The 17250-nt window shown below is 35.0% G+C and overlaps 1 protein-coding gene across 1 annotated transcript; it reads right to left on the bottom strand.

Moving 5' to 3' along the window:
• Positions 1-13220: 13220 nt before the first annotated feature.
• On the bottom strand, positions 13221-14936 carry LOC131607337 (anthocyanidin 3-O-glucoside 2'''-O-xylosyltransferase-like). The gene has a single exon (XM_058879355.1). It carries the CDS (start codon positions 14806-14808, stop codon positions 13429-13431), a length of 1380 nt encoding a protein of 459 aa, XP_058735338.1. The 5' UTR covers positions 14809-14936; the 3' UTR covers positions 13221-13428.
• Between the last annotated feature and the right edge of the window lie 2314 nt (positions 14937-17250).

Below are 17250 nucleotides of genomic sequence, written 5' to 3'. Positions count from 1 at the left end.
TGCAACCGAAGCAGTCATCGATGATAAACCGTGGTTTCACGACATCAAACGCTTCCTTCAAACTCAAGAGTACCCACTTGGGGCATCAAACAAAGATAAGAAAACTCTAAGGAGACTTTCTGGCAGTTTCTTCCTGAATGGAGATGTGCTATACAAAAGAAACTTCGACATGGCTTTGCTCAGATGCGTGGATAGACACGAAGCAGACATGTTAATGCATGAAGTGCATGAAGGGTCCTTTGGAACTCATTCAAATGGGCATGCAATGTCCAAGAAAATGTTAAGAGCTGGATACTATTGGTTGACAATGGAATCTGACTGTTACAAACACGTGAAGAGATGTCACAAGTTCCAGATCTACGCAGATAAGATCCATGTGCCACCGACTCTACTCAACGTTCTCTCATCTCCATGGCCTTTCTCCATGTGGGGTATCGACATGATTGGAATGATCGAACCAAAGGCTTCAAACGGTCATCGTTTCATCCTGGTGGCAATTGATTACTTCACCAAATGGGTCGAAACAGCATCTTACGCCAACGTTACAAGACAAGTGGTTGTGAGGTTTATCAAGAATAACATCATTTGCCGATATGGTATTCCCAGCAAGATCATTACTGACAATGGTTCAAACTTAAACAACAAAATGATGAAAGAATTATGTGAGGAATTCAAGATTGAGCATCATAACTCTTCTCCTTACAGACCAAAAATGAACGGCGCCGTTGAAGCTGCCAACAAGAACATTAAGAAGATCGTCAAGAAAATGGTCGTCACTTACAAAGACTGGCACGAAATGCTGCCATTTGCTTTACATGGGTACCGTACTTCAGTACGTACTTCAACAGGGGCAACTCCCTTTTCTCTAGTATACGGCATGGAAGCTGTGCTCCCCGTAGAAGTTGAAATCCCATCAATGAGAGTCCTCATGGAGACTAAGTTATCAGAGGCTGAATGGTGTCAAAGCAGATACGATCAGTTGAATTTAATCGAAGAGAAACGTATGACTGCTCTATGCCATGGACAGTTATACCAAGCAAGGATGAAACAAGCTTTCAACAAAAAGGTTCGACCTCGTGAATTTCGAGAAGGCGACCTCGTGCTTAAGAAGATCTTGTCTTTTCAACCAGATTCTAGGGGCAAATGGTCTCCTAATTACGAAGGCCCGTATATTGTCAAAAGAACATTTTCTGGCGGCGCCATGACTCTTGCAACCATGGATGGTGATGAACTCCCACATCCTGTGAATGCTGATGCAGTCAAGAAATACTTTGTCTAAAAAATTCAAAAGAACAGCTCGGTAAGTTGAAAACCCGCAAAGGGAGACTTAGGCAAAAATGAGCGTCTCGGTGGACTGAAAACCCGAAAGGGCGGTCCAGGCAAAAATTAGAGACAATAAACAGAAAAAAATTCATTCTGGTAGATTGAAAACCTGAAAGGGCAATCTAGGCAAAAATTAAGGATTTATGACAAAGTAACTGCATCAGTCTGTACTTCGTCACCTGAGTCGTCTTTTCCATCAAAGGATCTACGATCAAATCATCGCCAATCTGAAGCGACAAGCACAGTTGGAACTCAAAGTTGTTAGGGGGAATAATGGTTATTGCTTTCAATGTAGCCTTTTCCGCATAATTACCATTTCCAACTTTTGTAAATACTCTATGGAATCACGCCTTTAGCTGATTACCATCCTATTAAATAAATTTGAGCCTTGTGCCCATTTGTTTGCAATCTCTAATTTCTTTTAGCTTGCAAAATGACGCTTTAATTGTGTTATTCACTTTTGATAAAAAGAGAAAAAAAGTTTTAAATGAATTTACTTTCCTTTTTCAAAATAAAAGCGAAATTTTCCTTTGAGTTGTGAACAACAGAAGGAACATCAACAGTTATCTCCATAGGATGAATCAAAGATTATGATAGGAAAAGCTCTTCTATCCCCAGTGAAGAGGGTCTTTTATCCCCAGTGACGAAGATTTTTTTTATCTCCAGTGAAGAAGTTCTTCCACCTCAATAAGAAAAGATGCTTATCTTCCCCAGAGAAGTTGAAAGCATGCAACACCATTCATCACCCGTGTTAGCTGCACCGTGTTGAAGAACATTAACCTAGTATCTGGTTGTATTGCGGCGTTGGTCCGTCTCCAGTGTATACTCTTTTGTCTGTCAGTATCGTCAGCATGCATGCTACATTCATCATTCATACATATTTGCATCATTTATGCATTCTTGCATTTTTCAATGTTTGCTATAAAATCACTTGTTTAGGATATATCTATCCCAAAAAAAAGAGAGAAAAAAGGAAAAAATAAGTATGGGCGCGTCATCCCTCCAAGTAGGTTGTCACCCATAAGCAGAAAGAACATCTTCTTTCTCCAGTTCCCCACTGAGATCATTCCTCGTGGAAGAAGGTTTCTTTAGTTTCTCCTCTCAAAACGAAAGAGAAAATCCCGTTGAGTTCATTCCTCATGGGTACAAAGTCTTGTTCGACCGTTTCTTTCCAATTCATTCTTGGTTAGAACCCTGTCTTTACCAGAGATTCAAATTCCGATTCCTTAAATAGAGTCGTGAAAAAAATAGACAATAAGCAATAGCCTCATCATCTGAGCAGCTTATGCCTCTTTCAAAAAACTTTTCCTCTCAAGGAAATCAATCATGAAGACCATTTGACAATTAGGGCCTTATTACTGTTCACAAGGCTGAATAACCAGTAATTTCCCTAGCAAAGTCTCCAGGATCATTTTATCATTTGGCTGATAATTGATCATGTCTTCAAAACCACTATCACGAGGCTGGTAGTCGGTAACCTTTTTGTTCTGGTTATATTATTAAACATGTCTATCACCATGCTGATAGTCGGTAATATTAACCAAACCTTTGAAATGTATTTACCTTGTCAAGTCTATCACCATGCTGATAGTCGGTAACACGGTTTCATACCTTTCACCTTCGCATTATTAAACAAGTCTATCCCCATGCTGATAGTCGATAATGTCCATAGGTAAGCTTTTCTTACAAAGCTATCATTTCTCGGTGAAGCATACACTTGCTTTTCCGGAAAAAAAAGAAAAAAAGAAAAAAACGGATTCTCTTCCTAAAACGGATTGAGACATCCTTCCCGATCTCTTGTCCCCAGTGGAGTTAGTTCTTGATATCCCCTCGGTACAGATATCCTTGCATCATTCGCAATTTTGGTATCTTAGGTCCAAAATTCGCGTCTTCTGATATTTAAGTCTCTTCCACCCTATCAAAACGAAGATTTTCAATCTTCATGTCTCAGGTTGAAGAAACTTAAATAGGGGCATCTGTCATACCCCAATTTTTGACCTAAGATACCACCTCATATCATAGCATATGCATCATTTGCATCTCTAACAAATTGCATAGCTTGTGTTTGTTACTTGTGACTCAGCAGGATTTAATCAAGAAATCACTTATCAGTACAAGTAACAATCAATTAGGGTATTGTTCTCCCTTCATCTCAAATGAACCATCTTCATCAACAATCAACATTTGGTCCTCAGAGATTCATTTCAACAAGCTCAAAGGCACCGAATCAACCAAATTAGGGTTTTGACTGAAGATAGCATACTCTTGACTTTTGCTCAGGATTTGATCTAATGACTTGGGACATGACCTCAAGACCCCAAGGGCATCACTTTGACCTAATCTATTGACTCAAGACATCTCCAACACAGGGATTGATCAACAGTGAAATTTCAAATCATCAAAATAGGGTTTTAAACTATCAGGGACTGAAATCAGGGATCACATTTGGGAAACCCTAAAAATCCCCAGGAAGTCAATAAAAGGTTTCAATCATCTTCAAATAATTCCTATGGCAACATCCAATGGAAATTACATCTCAATTCAAGATCCACAGTCATCAATTTCATCAGGTCGACAATTAGGGTTTTTGACCTAATTCATCTGAACAACTGACTTTTTAATCAGGACATGGTGCCACAACTCAAACCATGGCTCAATATCCTCTAATGTCTCAATGTGATCCATTCATACCATTCATTTGGTGAGGATAGTCTGGTTCATTTGAAATCTTCAGAAACGCGAGTCGTCTGAAAAAGTCAACTGTACAAGATCACCATTGACTTTTGGGGAATTTTGGTCAACCATGAATTTTGAAGTTTTAAATCATCAATATATGATATATGAAGTAATTTGATCAAGAAAAATCAAGAAAATCAATCAAGAATCAAAAAGTCAAAAGTTTGACTTTCCATACTTAGAAAAATTCTAAGTGTTTTTCAATGGTTTTTTCCAAACTTTGGAAGGGAATTTCTCAAAATTTCACTTACAAACTGAAAAAAACTTCCAACATGAAAGTTGTAGATTTTGATCCAATGAACAACTTTGACACATATAATTTTTTTTCATAAGATCAACCATTTAAGAGATATGGAGCTTCAAAGTTGGCATCTTTTGAAAATCTCACTTGAAATCTCATTTTTCTCAAAGTTCATGGATCTTTTTCACCCATTTCCCTAAAGGCCTTGAAGAAACTTTCAACTAGGGTTTTGAAGTATGTAATATGAGCTTTCCAAAATGTCCAAGAGCATGAAAAAATATGGAGCATAGCTATGGTTTTGAATTATGCATTTAGTGATCATTTTCACTTGAAATTTCAAGCCATTTTCACTAAGTTATGAACCATTTTGCCAAATAATGCAAGTAATGATGCATCAAGACAATAATTGAAGATATTTTCTGATTTGAAGATCAGAATGGAAGAGGATAAGAAGCTTGAGATTTAACCATGGTTTAGTCACTTTAACCATTTTGCATTAAATGTGAAGATTCCATTTTATCTCCAAATGCCAAATCACCATTCCTTGATCAACTTGCAAAGCTCTGCATTCATAACTCTTGGCCTATAAATAGAGGTCCAAAATCCATTCAAAATCACACCAAAACCTCACAAATTATAGGTTTTCTCTTTCTTTCTTGAATTACAAGTTTCTTAAGTTTCAAAGAGGTGGAAATCCCAACCTCTAAACCATTGAAGTTCTGGCCAAGATGGTGGTTCCAACAACTCATAAACATCATATGGGATGTGTTTGATCCATCCACACACCCCAAAAACACCTAAACCTCAAAATCACTACCTCACTTCCCAAATATGCATAACACTAGCCTTATCATGCCAAAATCCATTCTAGCTCATCTCTGTCCAAACTAATACTTCCAACACCTCATATATATCACATATGAACTGTTCAAACACTCACATAAGATCTGTAACATCAGAATTTTCAAATTCGATCCTCACTCCAAGGCTCTGCAGATCGGGTTCCATAGCTTTGCACAGGTGAATTCAAATTGATCCAAGCATCCAGGCACCTTCCATAATCATCATTGAAGCTATCCAGATCATCACAAAGCATCTGTAACACCTCCAGATCAAAATTCAATTCTCAGTTTGGCCGTTTTTGAGGTAAGTGCTCATGAACTTCAAACTCATACATACACGCATCATAAATGAAATATTGATATATCATCTTGTTTCTGCACCTATGAGGATCATTAACCCTCAATCAATTGCATCATATCATGATCATACACGATTTCACAATGATTTGTCATATTAGGGTTCTTCGTGTTCATCAGAGAATTAATGATCTTAGAGTGAAAATAAATGAAATTAAATGGTACCATCATGTTCCTTGTTAAAATTCGAGTGAGTTAGACTATCCACTTGATCAAAACAATCCAGTTTCAAGAATTTTCAAAATCAAATGGGGATGGTGTTCTTGGCGCCATTTTCTGTTCAGAAATTTCAAATATTAGTTTTCAAATATAACTAAATGAGTGTGTGTCATTAACAAGCTGCGCGCGCAGCTCAGTTGGTTGTTGTTTTGAGTGGTGAACCTTAGGGCGTGGGTTCAAACCCTGGCAGGGCCAAAACCATTTTTTTAACACTTTTTTCCTTCATTTTCTTAACAACTTCATTCAATTAATTGACCAATCAAATTAACTCACTTTTTATTCATTTTTTACACACTTCTCATTTAATATATATATTTTATGAATACCAAAAAAATCACCAAAAAAATATTTATTTAATACATTTTTAAATAGGTTTAAAATGACATGTTTTTAAGTGTTTTTTAATACTTTAAATATTGTTTTTCATTTGATTTTTCAAATCTAATCACTTGTAAATATTTTTGTGATCAAACCCTAATTTTTTTAGGTCTTAATTAAGCTTTAAAATTTGTTTTTTAACTTAATTAAGTTGGCTTTTGTCAAAATTCAAACCGTTTTAAACAAGCGATCACGATTCTTTTCAAAACGATAAACCATTTCTTTTTGATTTTTCTTTTCAAAAGAAACTATTGATTAAATATCTTTGATTGATCGATTGATTTTCAAAACGATGTGGGGCCTCTCGAATATTAGAGAGTGTAAGTCCCATTTCTTTTCTTTTTGTACAGTTTTTTTTAAAAACAATAAACTTCTTCAAAACAAACTTAAAACGACGCGTCTGTAAATAAACAATCAACCATGTTTTATGTAAATAAAACATGGGCCTCCACATAGGTATAAGTCCCATTCCAGTACATGAAATTAGGTATTTCATTGTACGCCTTTTGTACATATCTCAATCAATTTGTTTTTAACCTTGAATAACTAATCAAAAATGAAGGTTTTTTCTTTAAATCTTCCCAAAAATACCATGGGCCTCCATGTAGGTATAAGTCCCGAGCCCTTTTGTAAATACTTGTTTACATAGCTTTTGAATAAACTCAAGTGGGTCTCCCCCCGATTATAAGTCCCGAGCCCCCTAGTATACAAATGGATCATGCTTACAGGTATATTTCCTTCATAAACTCCATTATATACATACACTTTGTCACATATACGTAATTGTTCATACTTGTTCATGTTTGTCCATGTTTGTTCATACTTGTTCATATGTTTGTTCATGTTATATATGCTTGTTTAACTTAGTACAACACTAGGTTCCCCATAGCCTCCTATTGGGCTTCGTGCAAAGAATCTCCCTAGTCTAGGTTAGGACATTGAGTATGGTTTCCCGGTGAAATCGCTCTAAGAGCTCAAACCAACTATACCATGCCTCCCCTTGGGCTTTGTACAAACGAGTGACCCTCCCATAGCCTCTTCTTGGGCTTACAATGCAAGGACCCTGGATTGTCCCTCCCATAGCCTCCTCTTGGGCTTACAATGCAAGGACCCTCGGATAGCCTCCTCTTGGGCTTCGTACAAGGACCCACGGGCTTCTTATAAGCATCCCCAATATCCAAATCAAATACCCTAGGAGATTAGACATTTATCATCTCTATGATAGGAGTATCTCTTCTATATCATCACAAACAATCAATCAATCAATCAATCAAACTTATCAAACTCTTTTTGCCACAAGGCTGGCTAATCAATCAAACCGTTTTGCCACCATACTGGCTGATTAATCAAAGTTTTTGTCACAAGGTTGACTTCATTGAAACTTTTGCCACAAGGCTGGCTGATTAATCAAAACTTTTTGTCACAAGGCTGACTTCATTGAAAGTTTTTGCCACAAGGCTGGCTAAAAAGCATCTTTATCATTCTAAGCACCATAAGTGGCATGGCCCAGGGCTTATAATGAAAAGATTTTCAAACAAAAATCAAACAGATGTATGTGATGATATAGATTAGATACATCGAACATTTAGATGACATTTGTCTCTTTTCCTTTGCTTCCACTAGCATAAGTGGGAACTACGATTGCTCTGACTTTCTCAACATCCCTTTGAGAATACGTAGGCACAAGGTCGTATCCTTGGCGAGCAAAACTTCTCCCTCAAACCACTCAAACCTTAGCACCCGTAGACCCCGAGCTACAGATGCTCTGATTCCCTCTAAGGGATATGTATGCAGAGGATCGCGATGATCTTTGCGAGCATAATCAAACAAACACCTTAGGTCCCACCTATTTCACTAGAACCTCCATTATAACATAGAATGAAACAAACACAACAAAAAAGCCTATAGAGTACTATAGATACGTTGGGTGCTAATACCTTCCCTTCGTATAACCAACCCTCTTACCCAAGATCTCTCCCCCACTTTTTAGGTTATTGCAACTTTTTTCCTTTTCCTACTTTGGAAACAATAAAAAGTTTGGTCGAAACAAAAGAAAAATCATTTTTTTGAGCACTCGAGCCCAAAGAAGGCATCAGGTGTCTCATCCCGAAAAAAGAAACGATTTTTCCCCGCGACACAGAGGAAAATAAATCCTCTTGCCTCTTGATATGAATTTAGTCCTTGTTAAGAGCACCTGAAATTGTGCGCCCTAAATCCTTAAGATCCTTGAAAGGGTTTGTTAATATGCTATGTCATGATGTCATGATGTCATGCGAATGTAATGCAATAGGTAAAGCATAAGGTAATAAGGACGAAATGTCCTACAAGAAAATCCTGCAAGGAAATAGAAGGGTTAGTAGCACATACAAGCAAGTCACACAAATGTCCTTAGGTTTAAAGGCTTGCATGGAGTTTGACTAGGTAACTATCCTTCCCCATAGGTACTTCTATGGATAAAGAGATTTCAGCAACAGGTTCTACCAGTTACTCAGAATTGTCAGCCCCTCTAAAGCACCCTCGAACATGGTACATGCATACCACGCAATGATACTTTAAGAAGAAACCTATCTGAGTTGTAGTATCGGGTAGCAACTATACCCTCAACATACATCAAGAGTAATCCCCCCACTATGTTCCTAAAGGCCAAGATGGGTTAAAGGTAACTAAAGGTCCTTAAGCTCCGACTCACCCACAGATATCCACACGAACCTCCCTCATACAAGAGAAGCATGCAAACACCCATAGAGGCCTAACTTAAGCGTGAAGTCTCATATTGACCAATCCCAAGCACGCACAAGGGAGGTCGCCATGACTATGCCACTCCTATCTTAAGGTGCACTCGAATCCGGGTATAGGATTCATCTTCCATTCAATTCCCAAAACAACCCTGAAAAATAAAGCAAGCAAAACAAACATTAAGTGATCCTAAACTTTAAGGTAACCCCTCTTTTTATAAAATCCCCAGCAGACTCGCCAGTTCTGTAATACGGTGGAAGAACTGACTTTTAAAAATGTTGTGGATAACAAAAGTTGCCACCGACTTTTGTTTTATCCAATTGGAAAGGCAAAAAGAATAGGAAATGCCTTTGAAAGATTTTGAGTTCGGGGGGTAGGTTATACAAAGGGAAGGTGTAAGCACCCTTTGAATCCATGGTTATCCATGGGCTCTTAATTTCTTAGCTCACTTTGTTTGTTTGAAATGTTTGAAGTGTAATGTGTGAATAGGAAAAAGATTTGTTAAGGACTTTAGCTTGTAAATAAGCGTAGCCTTTTTGATTTTTTTTGTAAAGAGGTGTGAAAAGTAATTTGAGTTTGAATAGTGAGTAAGCAACTAAGAACACCTACCCTAAGAGTGGATCTTTCTTGCTCTTTAAGTCTTTCGTTTGAAAGGGCTATCCATACCATAAAGAGGGTAAGTAGTCCTTTCATTGGATGTACGGGTCATCGAGGGTCATCGTTTGCCATAAGTCTATCCATACCATAAGAAGGGTAGGAAGTCTTAGGAAAGGACGAGAATAGTCATTTAGGCAACAAGTAAGGATACCTTAGCATTCGGAGGGACTATCATCATTTATCGAGGCAACATCGAGGGACGAGATCATGTTTAATCGTAGGCAACATCAAAGGGACCATGATCTTTAAATCGGAGGACTATGATGATTTAGAATCGAAGGCAGCATTTGCTAAGGTATCCCTACGCTCGAAGGGACTTGACTATTATAATCGAAAGGCATCATAAGAGGGATTACCTTAAAGGTGTGTGGGTGCAACAATCATGTGATTCAGTTCGAATATTTTATCTTGTATATAAGGTGAGCTATGTTCAATTTTTATCTTGCCACTCCCTATTTACTAACCACGCAGTTAATATAAAATAAAAGCAGAAATGAAAAGTCCTACGCTATTACAAGGCTTCGGGGAGGGGGATACATAGCCAAAAAAACCCGGGGAATGCGGAAAATAAAAGCAGAAAGTAAACCTACAACTATTACATGGCTTTGGGGCAGTTAAATAAAAATATGCGGAAAATAAAATCCTAATTAACTATTACAAACCTTAGCAGTTACATAATAAAAACTGCGAAGAATAATAAAATACGGAAATAAAAATCCTAATTACTATTACAAACCAGGAGCAGTTACATAAATTATAAAAAATTACGCGAGAAAGTAAATAGCGGACGAATTAAGAAATCAAGAAAATATTTGAAGAAGAGGAGGAAAAAGATTTGATGTTTAGCAAAATATTTTAAGTTAATGTTAATTGAATCCTAAATTAAATTATGAATATCCTAAATCTAATCAATTATTGAAGAAATTATCTAATTATTAAATCAAATCAAATTAAATCTAATCTAATTGAATTTTAAATTAAATTTAGTCTTAATTAAAAAATCTAATCTAATCCTAATTATAGTCAATTAAAATAAATGTTAAGACAATTAAATCAAATTAACTATTAAAACTAAATGTTTTTGTGATTTTATGATTTTATGGAAATTAAATGAATTAAACAACCTAATTACTAAAATTAAATTAATTAAACAAAAAGATGAGAGAGAAAATAATTAATAGTCTAAACCCTAATCTTAGTCCTAGTTATGGGTTGATTTTAATTATGTGATTAAATAAAGAAAATTGTAGAGAAAGAAGAAAGAAGGAAAAATTGACAAAAAGAAAGGGTAAACCTGGGGGTCGAACCCGAGTTGGGAAGGTGATTGGCGCTTGTATGCCACCAGTTGTGCCAGCGTGCTTTTGGTGTTAGTGGATGGATTGCCGGCGGTTAAGGCGTGAAGGAGTGTTGCGGATCCGGTTGATTCGGTGGTTCTGACTGAGTTCCACTTCTCTTTTGTTTTCCTCTTTTACGTCTTTGGTAGATTATTTTCCATGTGATTTCATCTTCTTCCCCATATGTATTCTCTCTTCTCCATTCACACAAACAAAATCAAATCAAAAGAAAAACAACACTTTCAAAACAATAATCATGGTCATCAATTGAAACTATAAAAAGCTAGCAAAAATAAAAAAAATAAAAAAATAAACAACACCACCTGAGGGCTTTGATGGCGGTTTGTAGAGGAAAGATGCGCGTTGAACCGCTTGGTTCTACGGTGGATTCTTCGGCAGAGGTTGAACCGCTCGGTTCTACGGTGAGAGGAAGCTATAAGTTCTTGAGTTTTTTGAAAGTGTTCTTGATGTTCTTCAATAAGCTATGAAGTTGTTATGATATTCATGAGAGAAAGTGAAGTTTGATCTTAGAGAGAAGGAGAAAAAAAATATTTTTTGTGTTTGTGAGAAGAGAGAGAGTGGGAGTAAGAGTTAGAATTGTTGTCTTTAGATGTGTGAAAAGAGTGACTATTTATACACAAAAAATAGGTTAAGTAAAAAAGGAAAATTAAAATCTATGAATCAAATCAAGGCCAAAAAATTAATCTGTTTTAATTCTAGCAAGAAATTAAATCAAAATAATTTAATGAGATTGACTTGCTCCCTAAGATATGAAAAGGGCTATTAATAAAACAAATAATATAAAAAACTTTCTTTTTTGGATTTTTTGAATATTTTGTGATTTTTGGTGATTTTTTGACTAAAAACTGCATAAAAGTGAAAATTGACTATTCTAAAAAATGCATATTTAATTAGTGCGAAAATTAAATTAAAATAATAAAAAAAATGCAATTTTTATGATTTTTGAATAATGGAAATAAAGTTAGAATTAAAATTAAAAAAACAAATAAAAAAGGAGAAATGTTAGAAGTGAGATTCGAGCCCGGGTCCTCTCGCTCATGTACCTTTTAACTTCAAATTCTTACCAACTGTGCTATGTCACTTATTTGAAATAAAATGACGTTTGCAAATATATGCGGTTAAGGAAGGATCTCAACCTCTTTACTTCGTCTTTGTTGAGTTGAACCAATTCTCTTTTTGAAATATTGATGGATGTCATGTGAATGTGTCTGACTCAATAGAATAAAAAATAACCAGCAAACTAGTCGTAAAGAGGCTGACAACCTTCAATTGTTTTTTAAAGTGAATAATGCCTCCACGATGAACAGTGACGCGAATGAATAGTGTTTTTGTCAATAAAAAGTACCACGGGTGAACAACATTTTTGTGGAGAACAATGTTGTCGACAATGAACAGTATCGCGAATGAACAGTGATCTTGCGGTGAGCAGCGTTTCTGAACCTAAATCCAGCAATTAAGGCGGCTAGTATTTTGAAGAAAGAATCGCAATTAAGGTGGGTAGGGTTTTGAAAAAAGTACCACAATTAAGGCGGTTAGGGTTTTTTATGCGGAAGCGAAACCCTCTCAAACGAGAGTTCGTGATACCATGTTTGGAATCGAATAATATATTTTAAGTATTTTAAAATTACAAGCACTAATCTCTTTATATAAAACTATTCTAATCTAATGGATCAAACTAAGGGACAAAAAACCCGAATATAAATTACTACTAATAATAGTAAAAATAACTTATTTGCGACACATCCTATTGGGACCGACGATAGAGATTCCTACCAAATGTCACTATTATTTGGTAGTCCATAAACACCGTTGTAAAACTGAGTTCTATATGAGAACAAGATTCGCACATCCATTCATCTTATTTGACGATGTCCTTGCAGTTGTCAAAAGGAACATCAGACCATGGAAAATAAACTAAATTTAGAGGTTCTTGCAATTAGAGACTCTGAGAAGGGAAACAGTTGTGTGCAACCTACAAAGAATAATAGAAGATGATTCTGATGACAACAAAATTCTAGGAATTTTCTATGTCACAAAAAAATACTCTTTTAAAACTTCTCAAAATAATGATTTTTGATCCAAGATTTAAAATAGAATTCTTTATCTTCTTTGTTGAAACTTTATTCATCCCATTAACAAGAAAATTCATCGTCATTATCATTTGATGAAGCCTAATCACGATATTTCTCTAATACCATGTTAGTAATGACGAGATCAAAGAGATGGAGATTCTCTCGTATGAAAAATAAGTTTGAGATTCTCTCATATGGAAATTCAATTTTTATAACCAATTCTTTGATACTTAGTCTCCTAGATATGTGATTAATTATAAAGGAATATAATAATTATAAGCTCAATAACGGCAAAGGAGATCATTAAAAGCATATTGAAATCAACGACATATGAAGTACTATTAAATAATTGATGATTAAAACTAAGCACTTAGGCTCGAATGATAAACAAACTCATGCTAAGAAAGGAAGGTTCGAAGAATACCAAATTCGATTCTTGATGAATTAAGATTCATCAACTACTACTTATTCTTGAGACGTTGAAAATTAAGATTGACCAACGAGTACTAGTTTCATAGATGTTGAATATTCTGGAGAAACTTATCAATGTAACCATTGATTAACACTGAATTTCCTCCATTTTCCTTCCACTTAGCATGGTTAATCTTCACTCTAGCACCAACCTCACTCCCTTCATCCATCACCAACTTAATAGCTTTACACAAACTCTCCTTTGAAATCCAACCATCAATCCCACCTCTTTCAACTTCAACAGCAACTTCCAATTCACCAACAAGCAACTTGGTATTCAAAACCTGATCAGCAAGATGAGGCACCAAAACTATCTGCTTATCACTCATCAAAGACTCCCACATAGAACCAAACCCACAATGGTTCACAAAACACCCAACAGATGAATGTTTCAACATCAATGGTTGTTGAACCCAACCCCTTGAGACTTTCCCTCTTCCTTTTACCCTTTCCTCAAACCCTTCTGGCAAAGCTTGTTCCACCGTTTCACACCCATTAGGAGCTTTAAGAGCCACAATAAAAGGCAACTCTGCGAGCTCAAAACCCAATAACATTTCCTGAAATTGAGGTTTCTCTAAATTAATCTGTGACCCAAATGCACAGAACACAACTGAACCAGGTTCAAATCCATCAAGCCAATCAGCCCAATGAGGTTCCAACTTCTCCTCAAACACGGAATCCTCCAATGACAAAACCGGTCCTGTTAAAAAAACTTGCTTTTCATACTGAGAAGCTATATAGTCACAAAAGTTACCTTCTAATTCTCTTGTTGTTCTTATTCCTATAGCATCACTTCCTTTCATAGCCATTATGATTCTGTCATAGAACGTCATGTTTCCTTCTCCAAACGGTAGTGAAATGAAAGACAAACCCTTTGCTTCATTACCACTCAGAACAATTTTGGAGGAAGGGTACCCTTCTGGTGGAACCCTAAGTTCTTCTTCAGTAACGGAATCATTCACTTTTCTAGCTGGGACAAGTGCAATAGCCAAACTAGCAGCGGAAACAACATTGTAACAAACGGTTTTGATACCAATTTCTCTTGCTATTTCAGGTATCCAATAAGCATTATCATAGAAAACAAAGTCGGGTATTATTATGGCCAATGTTTGTTCAACTTGTTCACGGGTTTTGTCCATCGCAATGACGAGTAAATGGCTGAGAAAAATGGGAATATCCGAGGCTGTTTCTGTGCCGAGAGGAAGGCCTTCAACGTGAGGAACGGTGATGGTGTGGAATGCGATGAGATTTGGGTGGTGATTAAGGTGGTCAAGTTGAAGCTGAGCTTTGTGAGGTAGAAAAAAAGTGATTTTGTGGCCTCTTTTGGCTATTTCGTTTGAGAGGTGAAGGAATGGAGTTATGTGACCTGCAGCAAACCATGGAAACATGGCAATGTGAAGTTGATTGGTTCTTGTTTCCATTGATTCTTCTCTTTGTTTTAGTTTTGATCTCAAATCAGTTGTAGAAATATATAAATACTCCAAATTATAGCTTCAAGGTGAAAATGAACTCTATACTCTATACTCTATAATTAATGTTGGTACGTAGTATGGATGAGAAAATTAAAAACTTTCAGCAAGGGGCTCCTCCAGCGCCATAAAACGCCAAGAAACTCTATGGCTATGTCCACATCCACGTAGGGAAACTGGAAAGTGTTAGACCAGCATATCACTGTCTCACAATCCATAAATACATGTTACTTTTTTTCACTTTTACTTTTTCATTTTTTTGTTGGTCGGTTTGTAGAAGACACTATTTACTAATTGTCTATATCCATTGGCGATAAATAGAATTGATTCTACCATAATTAAGTTTATGTTGCTAAATGGTAAATGGTAATTAATTTATGTTCTTTCTACTCAACACTAGTAGAAAGTAGAAAGATTAAAAAATAAAGTAAAGCATATACGCTACACTGTACACATGATGGTGTGATATTATAAAATAAAGTAAAGCATTGATAAACTTAATAATTTATTGAACAAAACTCACTATGCCCCCAATAAACTATATTTTTTATACCTAACTAGAAAGAGAAAGAGTAAAATAAAAATAAGGCGAGATAGTACAAAGCGAGGGTGATAAATACCCACTAATTTCTTCCATTAGATTGTGAAAGAATTAAATACTAACAAATTTCTCTTAACATATTGTGAATATATGGGATAACATTTCTACCCATCACAAAAAGATGAGTAATGTATTTTCAGTCAATCACATAACACTATTAACTTTTATATATTTAATTATTTGTTAAATAATATATTTGTTGTTTTTAAGATATTTTACACTAAGGGTAACCTTACCCAACTTTTTGAATTGGATAAATAAAAATTTTCACCTGAATATATTTAAGGTGGGAGCTTCATTACCCTCTTAAAATTTTTCGGTAACTTTACTCACTCGTAGGGGTGTGCATTTATACTGGTTTATGTGATCCATAACAATAAATTTAGTTTTCAGATTAAAAAAACCCAAACCATTTTAGTTATTAACTGATCCAATCCATTTAAAGAAAAACCAATAACATTGGATATCCATTTATTCAAATCTGGTTTCTATTCCTAATCCAATTTACTCAAACGTTAAAAATATTTCTCTCTATGCTACTGGTACATATTGATTAACGGAATCACTTTGTTAATTTTTTTAAATCCCAACACTAAATACATCTTACTAATTACTAATTATTAAATATTAATCTTTTAATTTAATATTTTATTTCAAAACACTTTAAATAATAATTAAGATTTATTTAATAATTTAAAAGAAGATTTTATATATTAGAATAATTTTTGTTGTGATGCTTATATTTAGTTGCAAACCTGTTTGAAGTAACACTACAGAAAAAAGTTCATTAGTGACGTGAAAATCACGCCACAAATAGAAAAAACACTTCACAAACCAAAATTTGTGACGTGAAGTATTACGTTGCAGGAGGCAAGGTGGCAACTTTTAGTGACGTGATATTCACTTTACTAAATAGTGAAGTGAAAATCACGTCACTAAATTTGGACCAAATATTAACACAATTTAAGTCAGAGCAGGCATAATAGGTTTGTTCAGAAAGAGAATCTTTAGTTGCGACATGTTTTTCATGTCACTAATTAGTGACATGAAAAACACGTCACTAAATATTGCAATTATTAACTAAAAAATGTTATAGACGTTTACAGGTTGTGACGTGTTACACGTCGCTATTTTTTTTTTATATTTTATCAAATTAATATATATATATATATATATATATATATTAAATTAATAAATTAAATATATTAAAATTGATAAATTAAATTAATAAACTAAATATATTAAAATACATAAATTAAATTAATAAACTAAATATATAAATTAATAAACTAAAATTATAAACCATGTCTGCACTAGGTCAAATCCGGTCAGATTCTTTTTAACTTTAAATGTTGCGACGTGTATAACATGTCACAACATTTTTTTTTTTCAAATTTCAAACTTCCTCCTCTCTGAAAGTTGCACCATTTTAAATTTTTTATTTTACTTTTGCTTTAGCGACGTGGTTTACACTTCGCAAATATTTTTGTTTTAAAAAATGTTGACACCCAACTAATGTAATGTTATTTTCATTATTTTATTAATAAAAAAAAATAGTGACGTGATTATCACGTCGCAACTGTCTTATTTTAGTCACATAGTAATCACGTCACTACTTCACGTGGCTAACAACCACTTTTCTTATAGTGTTCTTAATGGACGTTGAATTTCATCCAAAAATTTAAATCCGATAAGACTAAAACCAAATTTTCAATTATATTCAACACCAAACTTACTTAATAGAAAGAAACATATTCACGAAAACAAATAAATAGTAAATTAGTATAAATTAT

This window comes from Vicia villosa, linkage group LG1 (genome assembly GCF_029867415.1).
Source record: "Vicia villosa cultivar HV-30 ecotype Madison, WI linkage group LG1, Vvil1.0, whole genome shotgun sequence".
Classification (NCBI taxonomy): domain Eukaryota; kingdom Viridiplantae; phylum Streptophyta; class Magnoliopsida; order Fabales; family Fabaceae; genus Vicia; species Vicia villosa.
Note: the sequence above shows the minus strand (reverse complement) of the source record. Positions and strands in the feature narration are given on the sequence as shown.

Bases quoted from the DNA above. Each gene is read 5' to 3' on its own strand.
- LOC131607337 (XM_058879355.1), bottom strand. From the start codon at position 14,808: ATGGAAACAAGAACCAATCAACTTCACATTGCCATGTTTCCATGGTTT.